The following is a 10,389-nucleotide window of genomic DNA, read 5'->3' as shown; positions in this document are numbered from 1 at the left end:
ATGGGACTCCAGATATACTGAAATTGGATTGGAAATAAAATTTTTGTATTTTACAAATTGGGTTCTTTTAGTTAAGAACGAATTTAACCATGATAAAAGAGGGTCGGTGAAACCTATTAATTTAAGTTCATGTATTAAATGTTCGTGGTTGATTCTATCAAAAGCCTTTTCAAAGTCTGTATATATAACATCAGTCTGCCGATTATTAGAAAAAGAATTAAGAATGAATTGTTTAATAGATATTAGGTTGGTAATGGTAGATTTGTTATTGCGGAAACCATATTACTGTGGACTTAAAATATTTGTGAAGAGTGGCGTGAGTTTGGCATTAACGATTTTAGGGAATAATTTTGGGAGGATAGAGATCAAAGATATAGGACGATAGTTAGTAATTAGTGATTTATCCCCTTTTTTGAGAATTGGGGTTATAAATGTAGATTTCCACAAGGAGGGGAAACAACTATTATTTAAGGAGACGTTAAATAGGTACGTAATAGGAGGACTAAGGACAAATTTACAAACCTGCAAAAATATAGGTGAGAGCAGTGGCGCCGAAGTCCATGCCGACCACTTTTTTAAAAAATGTGGCCGGCCGTCCATATTTTATTTACTTCATAACTTTATTATGAGCATGAGTATATTTAAACCGTGATTATGAATAAATGTATATCTATAATATAGAGGGATGGCGAACCTATGTCACGCGTGTATATTAAATAATTAAGATATTGAGGCCGGGAAGTTTTAAAATTGCCCGACCACTTTTTAAAAACTTCGGCGCCACTGGGTGAGAGAACATCAGGGCTAATACCTGTTTTCATTTTTAAGTTTTCTAATTCAGTAAAAGCGTCAATTAGGTTAATTTGGCAAATGTTGATAGAGTATATTATGCCTAAATATTAAACATAGAAGGAAAAAATATTAAATAACAATGAACTGCATAACAAAATATGTAAACAAAATGTTTTATCTCAGAGAATTACAAATAGAAAATTATTTTTAAGATTTCTTCAATGAATTTAATCTTCAAATTGTTTAAAAAATGTTATACCTTGCCAAATATCTGGGTCATTAGAACAATGCAAAAATCTTAAGAATCTTGTCGATAAAAAGTTTGTTCCAACACAGAATTTGAGACTAGTTTTGGACAGTACATGATAACGGTGTCTATGACTCGGACAAGTCCCCGCTTAAATCCGCTGTTCGTTTTGACTATCAGAAAGTGGACTAATGATCTAGTGCGTTGGAACAAACTTGGAATATAACCCTAACCCTTGGCTTAGAATTCCCAGATAGATACCTTAATGGGTAAGTACATGGTAACAATTGGTTTGTCATCGGATGGAGTAGCACCCAAACATTGTTCTGCTTCCCTCTATAAATATTATTTACAGGTTTACAATTTGTATTGAAGTGGTTTGGTTTAATTATAACAGACTACCCGAGACTACACAAAAAACTAATTAAGCGCCATTCTTACAACAAAACACGACAACAATATTAAGTACCTATTTATTTCTTGATGTAAAATAGAATGGTATGTTATTAATTTATTGTGTTAACAGGACTGTTTCTTATAAATAGATAATATTGTAAAATGATCACCTTCTGGTTTGGTCGTCTTAACATTCTTGGGAGTAGACATTATTCGTAATGAGTCCTTGTTCATTTTTTAGTGTAGACACTTTTGGTTACTAATCATTTATTAACAACACGCCAAAACGCACATTTACTAAATACCTAGAAATATTTTTTCATAACTACTTGGTAAGTGAAAGATGAAACATAAGAATAATATTATGCTTTTAAACGTTATCATCATAATTCATAACAAACGTTCAAAAATTGATCATCTTAAAAAGCGAAGTCGTATAATATAATGTTCAATGTCCATGGTTGTGTGTGGACCGGTATCAGTTTTTCTTAACAACTGCAGACAAAATAAATCGCGCCATTTGACCGTTATTGTATTGATAATAGATAAGGTGAACGCTCATTATGAAAGTAGGTAGTAACACTAACCTGTAACCATAAACCATATCATACGATATACCTATAAAAATTAAAAATGTTATATTACGCACAAACTAATAACTAATCATTGCTAAATACTTGATGTAATAATACATTTTAATTATTTAAGTTCGAATTTCACAACATTTTCGTGGTCTATTTGCTATAATATTTTACTTTATGGTTATAGCTGATGATCTATTCTGTGGAGCTGCAGATCACGAACTATATTATATTATAATCATAGTTCGTGGTGGTGATCTATTCTATTTTATGGTTAGAGCCTACAGTGATAACAGTGATAGCTGAAACGGTAATTAGTAGGAATGATAAGATAAAAACAAGTAAGCTTCCGATGAACAAAGGAATTTCATTTAAGTTTTCCGTTTTTCTGTACTGTTATCTTCTAACTTCTAAACTTACCCGTTACCGTGACATTAAAATGTATTGATCATAATATGACATTAAAAACGCAATATTTTTATTATTTACACTAAAATTTTATGTACACTGCATATATGCATTATTGTACTATATATAAGTAGACCTATCATATTAACAAGTAACAACTATTGGTAAGTCAATAAATAATGATGTTTTACTATGATTACCACACGCACTTTATTTCATTAATTGATGTTGATGGTTTCTCATACATATTACAAGTTACAACTTAAGAACACTATAGTAAAATAATTTATATTATTTGTTTTTTATTAATTTTAAATTTTATATTATTAATGCCTTAGCAGTCCATGTCAATCTTATTTGTTTTAATCACTTTAAATATTTTACCTAATAATTTTGTTTTTTATTTTTTAGAATTCGCCCATATACAATGTCATATAAAAACCAAAAATTAAATAGCAGAATCATGTCGGATGATGAATCTCTATATGAAAGTGATTATTTAACATCAGTTTTAAGTATGGTAAATGGTTACTGTAAGATAAATTTAGTCGTACCACAGACTAGTTTATTTTACTCGGGCGATAGTTTATTGCCAATCAATGCAAAAGTAAATGATACTACACTTAATAATAATAGCCATAAAAACCAAGTGATTAATACACCTGAAAGCTTGACGAATGTATTTAAAAATATTGACCTAAAAGTTGATGAAAATATAGATGACAAGACATTTCATTCACCTAACAAAACATATGTTGATGAATTGCAAGTATATTCAAAACCATCTTATTCAGACAACAGCAACCTTTTAGTAAAAACAGAGGAAAATAAAAGTGAACCTAAAGGTAAAAAAAAGAAAAATAAGTATAATAGAGTTTCCTCGTTGGATAATCAGACTTTAGTACCTTCTACACATAAAGATCAGAATTGCTCAAATGAATATTTTAATCAGTTTGAAAGTGATGTATTAGATGATGGACATATCAAACAAGAACAAGTAAGAAATAACTATTTATAAATAATATAATATAGAGTTTAAACAAAATTTAATTTTATACATGATTATTTAAAATAACGCCTTGTTTTATATTACAATATTATGATTATTGCATTCTTCATTAAGAGGAAGCCTCACCCGCATATGTTGTCTCCGTCTTTCAAGTTTGTAACATAGCAAATAGTACGCTCAGCAGAACACGTATAGCTCAGTTATTTAAAAAGTTAAAGTGAATTGACCTCTTATGAAACTTAAAGGTAATAATATTATATGGGCAACCTCATAGGCTTTTTATTATATTTTAATTTTAAAGCGAGTTATGAGTATTTTAAAATTTTTTGTAATCGTTTGTACATCTTAAAATACTCATAACTTGCTTTAAAATTAAATTATAATAAAAAGCCCTTGAGATTTTCTAGATAATTATGTTACCTTTAAATTTTATAAGAGGTCAATTCTCTCTAATTTTTAAACTAATGGAGCTACACGTGTTCCGCTGGGTGTAAAATTGACTATGTTACGTACTTCTATAACAAGACAACATATGCGGGTGAGGTGTCCTCTTAATACGTATTTTATAATTTGTAGAAGTAGTAATAACTACCTTTATGTAGACATTACATTCTACTAAAAATATTTTCATAATATATTAATATAATATTATACCCATCTTATTATAATGTCTAAATAGAAAATGCATGTATATTGAAACTAGATTTTCATAATTGCTTTAAAACTGAGAAATTCAGACTTACTATTATCCAAATCATTTTATTATTCTTGACAATACACATATATTATATAATTGTTTCTGTCTATAGAATATTATAAATTGGTATATTTAGGAGTAATTAGTATAAATAAATATTTATTTTTAATTTCTAGGAACTTCGAAACAAACAAGCGAAAAATATTAAAAATAGTATTAGTAACAATGGTCATCAATCAAGATCTCGAACATCACCACCACGTCAAAATCCTGAGAATGAAATTACAAATGAAAATGTATCGCTCCAATCTCAATGCCCTTTATGCTTTGGGTTGTATCCTACGCCAGATATTGAGGTAAATAATAATTTTTTTCATTTGCTTTTATTAATTGTATAATGATACTTCAGAGCATCACATTAGTCTAAAAATGTCTTGTTATTCAAAGATTGTTATCTCTGTTGCAAACAATTAAAGTTTAAACTTTTGTCAGATAAAATTGTCTAAATACCTAATGTCTTAAATAACAGGTTTATGTCACAAAAGTAAAGTATTTTTTTTATATTTTTACCAAAACGATAATTAATTATTATTATAATTTTGCTTTACAGGCACATGCGTCAGAATGCAGCATCTAAATATCACAATATTGTATTTAAGGAATTATTATTGAATTAAAGTTATATTATTATTTAACTGTTTATATTCAATTTTTTACATTCCATTACTTAAACTAATAAAATAATTATGTAAGTATTTTCTATATTTAATTTATTAAATATTATTTATTGTATACTTTTAACTGAATATTATAATAATCAATTACAGTTTCTGGGTTCACTTTTTAATATATACCTAATTAGGGTGGCCTGATATAAAATACTTAAATGTGGGATTAATTATTACTCTTATAATTTAATTTACCGAAGTAAAACGCTTATTTTTAATTAAATAACATAATATTGTCTTTTATTGAATAAAAAAAATACTTTTTAATATTTACATAATGACATCAAAATAGGCACATATACTTAACTGCTGGTAAAAGTTGGTGCATCTCAATACTTTCATGCCTAATGCGGTTGTAATTTTTTACGCATATTTATATTAGTATGAAAATGGGACAATTGAGCATTCCAAAAGCTTTTGTCAGGACACTAAGACAATCTTTTAAAATATGGAACTTTTCCATATAAAAACAACGTCTGGCCACCCTATTTATAATATTTATGTTTCAGATGGTCTACTAAAATTTACCAAGTTCCAAATTTGTACAGTGTTAAAAATATACGAAAGAGCATTGTATGGATGTAAAAATCATAAGACGAAATAAGTGAAATATATTATCATAAATTTACAATACACTAACTTTCAGTTTTTCTTCACCAAATTGGTATTTTGCTATGTTAATGATTTAAAGGTAAAATGTTGTTTGTTAGTTAATTCAGTGTTATTACTCTTTTGTTATAAATACCAGGTTGTTGGAAAAATCAATGGCAAAACTTTTTTGTTTACACCTGTTTACATTTCCCATTTAAATTCAATGTTATTTTTTTTTAACATTTTATACCCACAGTTTGTTATACCATGACCATTGTTATCCTTTGATAGCATTTGGTAATGAAAAACTAATTTGTCGGTAATGAATATTAAATAAAAAAAAAAAAGTTATAATTTAAAAGAAATTAAACTTTTCTTAAAACATTTTAATAAATAAAATCAAAAACTTCTTCAAAAATATATCAATGCCAAGGAAAAAATGTATTAAGTCTTGGCAGTCTTAGATGCCTCATAATCTACGCCCTGTAGATTTTTATGTAAATACATACGAATAAGAAATATTATTTCGTTTTTTTATACTTACCTATTCACAATAATTATTTAAAATTCAATTTATTATCAATTATAATTCAATTTAAAATTGAAACTTATATGGGCCCTTTTTGTTCATAAAATATTGGTCTATATTATGTGTAAATGAAAAAAACGTGGAAAAATCTATTTTAATAAAAACTTTAGATGGACCCTTTTCAAAATTCCCAATTCATTTAGAGTTTTAACTGATAATTCAACCAACAATTTTTAATGAAATAAGTTACAATACACTTTAATTTTATTTCGGAATGTTTATTTAATGTAATAATTGATGATTTTTTAGTACAAAACAATTCTATTTTGTTCTATTGAGAAAAAAAACTACATTGTAAAATTGCTTTTAAAATATTGAAATATTATAGAAATTATTTATAAGAACTTTAACCCTTTGAAGAGTATGGACGTATATTACGTTTTTACCACAAATTTCTTTTAATTTCTTTGTTTATGTTCATTACCGTAAAATACTTTATATAAAATATGTGCTGTCATCTGTGAAGTTTAATTTCAATCAATTGATTTATTTTCATTTATCATTCCTATTAAAATAGGACGCACATAATACATATACGTCTTCGCTCATAATTTTTTTTCTAAATTTCTTTCCTAAGCCGCTCCCTAAGTTGCATTTACGTATTCCAAGGCTGCTCCTCAAAGGGTTAATAAATATTAAAACTATACTCATCCAGCTAGAAATGCTACTGGTCATGTATGGACAGACTTCCCATGGTGTGTTTTTGTTGCTACTTAATTGCGCTATCTCACTGGACAGAATAAACTACAAAGTAATTTTAATTAAATCAAACGTTTATTTCACAAACACTTTTTTTTGGCATTTATTAATATTATATCAGAACTGCTAAAAATTGGATGTTGTTCTTCTTCCGGGACATATGATACCTCAAAGTGTTCAAGCAATAAGCTTAAAAACATTTTCCAAGTGTTCTTTTGCTTTTCAGTTTCTCTAAGTTCTTGACTTATTAATAAAACTGTTTTGGGTGTAGTCAACTCAGTTATTGTTTTTACCAATTCCTCCACCACCTATAAAAATAGTATCAATAAATTAAAGAACTAACAATAAAAAAAAAACAATTTAAATATTATACTTCTGGATAATAAATGCAATCTGCCATTAATACAAAATCAAAAGGCTCAGACTCAAATGTGGTACCCCATGTTAATGCAACAGTTTCAACACAACCTTTTAACCAAGGTGTATTTTCATCAACATTTTGTTTTAATTGCGGTAAGTTTTCTGGTAAATCTGTAAGTTTGACATTTGCCCTAAAAAATATATATATTATATTATACAATAAATAAAATTACATTTTATTTGAAAATAATAAACTATAATATAATACATTAAAAACCTTTTAAAATTAAATTCAACATTTAAAATAAGAAAATGTAGCATGAAATAAATAAAAAAATTTACTATAATTGAGTAAATGTCAAAACATCTTATGTTGATCAATTATATATATATATAATTTAGTTTCAATAATTGTTAATAATTTCTTATACATGCATGCATGTGCCTACGTATAATTTCCTTCTTAAATTGAGTTTCAACATTTATAAACATTTAAAGAATCATTTATTTTTTTCATAATATAGGCAACAATTTTAGACTGAAATTTCTAGTTGATAGAAAGCTACATCTTACAATATTAGTCTATGATTATATGATTGCGTTAAAACGGTTTGAAATTCAGGGATACTAGTTTTCTTACTGATGGTTTAAATTATTTTATTAACCAATAAAAATTAAAAATACAAATATTCCTGAATTTAAAACTGATCTTACACCATAATATAAACTTAGTAAATAAGAGAAAAATGCATTTACTTCAAATGGACAACTCTCAAAATAACTTACGATCTTAGATTTACCCGAAACATGCAGCTGCCAGACCGACACATCCTAATCCAGAACCTAACTCAATCACTCTTTTAGATTTGAATGTTTCATTGTTTTTCAGGAACAAAGTTTCTAAATACTTGGCCAATACTAGTGACGCATCCCATACAACACAGTTGACATCACCATACTCATGTTGGCAAAATCGCAATGTGACATTAACTGATTCCAAATCGAAATTCCTATAATAAGCGTTCGTATCCATGACTTAACGTTAGCTCGCTGTATTACTGTAGCCTGTAATAGAAAATTCAAACGTAAGAAATTTTAAAACAGTCCAACTCTTACAAGTACTAAGTAGATACTATCTGATGCCCATAGATAATAATATTATATACAATAATATGTGATGCGCCCTGTGAACACGTACATTTGCCATTTATCAGTTATCATTTTATAATCTGTTAAGGCAGTAACCGTAACGCTGTATATTCTATTGCATTTTCGTATCTAATAAGGGGTTATAGTAAAAATATTTATTCATCAGATATAATTCAAGAATCAAGATGGGTTAATAAATATTATTATTGTAATATAATATTATTATTAATATACTATTAAATATAAATTACCTAATAATTATATACATATTGTATCAGTACCTATCATTATTGAAACAACTCATTTAGTTATTTAATTTAATAAGTATTGTGACAGTTGTACACACAACACATTCCTATATTACACATATTAATTTAGGGCCCGGAATTTGATACATATTTTGTATCTTTTTTTCTAATGCTTACGTTCGAGGCTAGTCTTTATAGGGCGCTATAGATACAGGTATGCTACGCCGTCATTTTGCGACTAATAATGTTATGGGAATTTGAATTTCTCCCCCTTTATTTTATCATTGATAGCAAAATGGTGGCATAACACACCCATTCTATGTAGAGCTTTAGTCTTTACAGATATGTGATTCATGGAATATAGAATTTAATGGTACGATTTTTATTTTGCATTTTTAAGCGAATTTAATACGGTCATTTTTTAGTATTAATTTTGGTGCACTTTATTATTTTTTCTACATATTTTTACATATATTTGCATTTTTCTTGTTGAAAGTTACACTTTATTGTAATACATTCAGTTTCCATTAGCTTGTCTATTTTATTGACGTTCATTATCTTTATCAAGTGTTGTCGCAATCTACGATTATTTAATAAACTGTAGGTAGATACTCTTTAGACCCGTCATTCAGAAAAAAATTCCCTAAAGTCGATTAATACTTATTTCAAACTGCAAAAAAATATTTCTGAAGGCTCCTTCGAGAGAAAAGATTTTTAAAGAGCAAGCACCTATAATAATTATTATGATTTATAATACATGAATTAAACCTATAAAAAGTACATTTTTAAAAATATATTAAGTTATTATAAAGTCATTTTTTGATGTTTATAAGTTATTTTAAGATTTTTTTCGCGTGCATTTTTAAAAGATTTTTAGGTCATCAAATTCCAGGCCCTACATAATACATATTATCTGGGTATCTACTCGTTTTAATCATTGATCATAATTTATAAAATAAGATAATTATCTTTAAAAACATAACTTAATAAAACATTTTCAAGCTGTTTACAATTCATAACTAATAAGTAACAGTTTACTGAGACTATTGATATAAATATATAATTCCCTTCAAAAAAAATTATTTAAAAAATATTAAATACGATGTACCTTGTACCTACTAAATAACCAATTATACAGAGTACAAGCGTGATCATAATATATGAAAACATTTTTTTAAAATAGTATAACATAGGTACTTAAGTACTTAACAGTTAATAAGTCATAAAATGTCTTAATGATATAATAAACCAAATCTACCAAAATCAACGAAAACGAATTTTCAAGGTTTGCCAAAAAAATACTAAAAATACTACCTACAAGAACAAGATAAGGGAAGGGGGTGACCACCACGTTTATAAATCCACCCCTTCACAGATATATAACTACCTATACCTACGGCTATACTAGGTATATACTACTATTACTATAGTATAATTATATATCCGTGAGTGTCACAAACAATTAATGTTTATAATTAACATAGATATACCAAAACTTCCTGGGTCCTTATTAATTGATGATGATGAACTCAGTTTAGACTATTTTGAATTTTTGAACTGACAACAAAATAACCTATTTTACTTGCAAAACATCAAGACATACTACGAATCTACTTTTAGATCGATATTGGCACTGGACACTCCTTATAAATGGCATAAAATACCAAAGTATTCAAAATATAGTATTTAGGTATAGATACTTACTCAAATCTTACCTAGAATAAATACATTATTTAAAGGTAAAAAAAAGGGGGGAGTGAGCGTGCTTGAAAACCACCCTGCAAATACAATGGCGTTGAACTTTTAAGAAATAACTACAACAGCTACACAGCCTCAACTCCCATGCCCCCCACACGACTAAAAGTCTACATTTCTATAGCTAAATATAACTCGCA

The 10,389-nt window shown here is 27.4% G+C and overlaps 3 protein-coding genes across 4 annotated transcripts in view; 1 reads left to right on the top strand and 2 right to left on the bottom strand.

Annotated features, from left to right (window-relative positions):
* The window catches only part of LOC100164222 (gamma-tubulin complex component 3 homolog), a 21,055-nt gene extending 18,828 nt beyond the window's left edge, over window positions 1-2,227 (bottom strand). The window contains exons 1-3 of one of the 2 annotated variants that reach the window (XM_029489508.1): window positions 2,128-2,227; window positions 1,837-2,053; window positions 1,606-1,740 (exon numbers count right to left, since the gene is read on the bottom strand). In XM_029489508.1, the coding sequence (XP_029345368.1) occupies window positions 1,606-1,669 (64 nt within the window). In that variant the 5' untranslated portion in view covers window positions 1,670-1,740; window positions 1,837-2,053; window positions 2,128-2,227. Of the gene's footprint in view, window positions 1-1,605; window positions 2,054-2,127 lie in introns of both variants that reach the window. The other variant, XM_029489515.1, reaches the window with a different exon arrangement.
* Window positions 2,228-2,253: 26 nt separating this feature from the next.
* LOC100168303 (nuclear transcription factor Y subunit alpha) lies at window positions 2,254-5,623 on the top strand. Its single transcript, XM_003241635.4, has 5 exons — window positions 2,254-2,588; window positions 2,836-3,421; window positions 4,307-4,486; window positions 4,741-4,878; window positions 5,368-5,623. Exons 2-4 carry the CDS (start codon window positions 2,852-2,854, stop codon window positions 4,765-4,767), a joined length of 777 nt encoding a protein of 258 aa, XP_003241683.1. The 5' UTR covers window positions 2,254-2,588; window positions 2,836-2,851; the 3' UTR covers window positions 4,768-4,878; window positions 5,368-5,623.
* Window positions 5,624-6,790: 1,167 nt separating this feature from the next.
* LOC100159412 (protein-lysine methyltransferase METTL21D) lies at window positions 6,791-8,280 on the bottom strand. Its single transcript, XM_001945179.5, has 3 exons — window positions 7,898-8,280; window positions 7,111-7,288; window positions 6,791-7,045 (listed from the first exon to the last, which is right to left on the bottom strand). The coding sequence occupies exons 1-3, from the start codon at window positions 8,128-8,130 to the stop codon at window positions 6,818-6,820; spliced, it is 639 nt and encodes a 212-aa protein (XP_001945214.1). The 5' UTR covers window positions 8,131-8,280; the 3' UTR covers window positions 6,791-6,817.
* Window positions 8,281-10,389: the final 2,109 nt, after the last annotated feature.

The sequence above is a fragment of the Acyrthosiphon pisum genome, chromosome X (genome assembly GCF_005508785.2).
Source record: "Acyrthosiphon pisum isolate AL4f chromosome X, pea_aphid_22Mar2018_4r6ur, whole genome shotgun sequence".
Classification (NCBI taxonomy): Eukaryota; Metazoa; Arthropoda; class Insecta; order Hemiptera; family Aphididae; genus Acyrthosiphon; species Acyrthosiphon pisum.
Note: the sequence above shows the minus strand (reverse complement) of the source record. Positions and strands in the feature narration are given on the sequence as shown.

Coding starts and splice junctions, on each gene's coding strand:
- LOC100168303 (XM_003241635.4), top strand. CDS start 2,852: ATGTCATATAAAAACCAAAAATTAAATAGCAGAATCATGTCGGATGAT. Junction 3,422..4,306: donor GACATATCAAACAAGAACAA/GTAAGAAATAAC, acceptor TTTAATTTCTAG/GAACTTCGAAACAAACAAGC. Junction 4,487..4,740: donor ATCCTACGCCAGATATTGAG/GTAAATAATAAT, acceptor TTTGCTTTACAG/GCACATGCGTCAGAATGCAG.
- LOC100159412 (XM_001945179.5), bottom strand. CDS start 8,130: ATGGATACGAACGCTTATTATAGGAATTTCGATTTGGAATCAGTTAAT. Junction 7,289..7,897: donor CTGGCAGCTGCATGTTTCGG/GTAAATCTAAGA, acceptor TATATTTTTTAG/GGCAAATGTCAAACTTACAG. Junction 7,046..7,110: donor ATTGCATTTATTATCCAGAA/GTATAATATTTA, acceptor CTATTTTTATAG/GTGGTGGAGGAATTGGTAAA.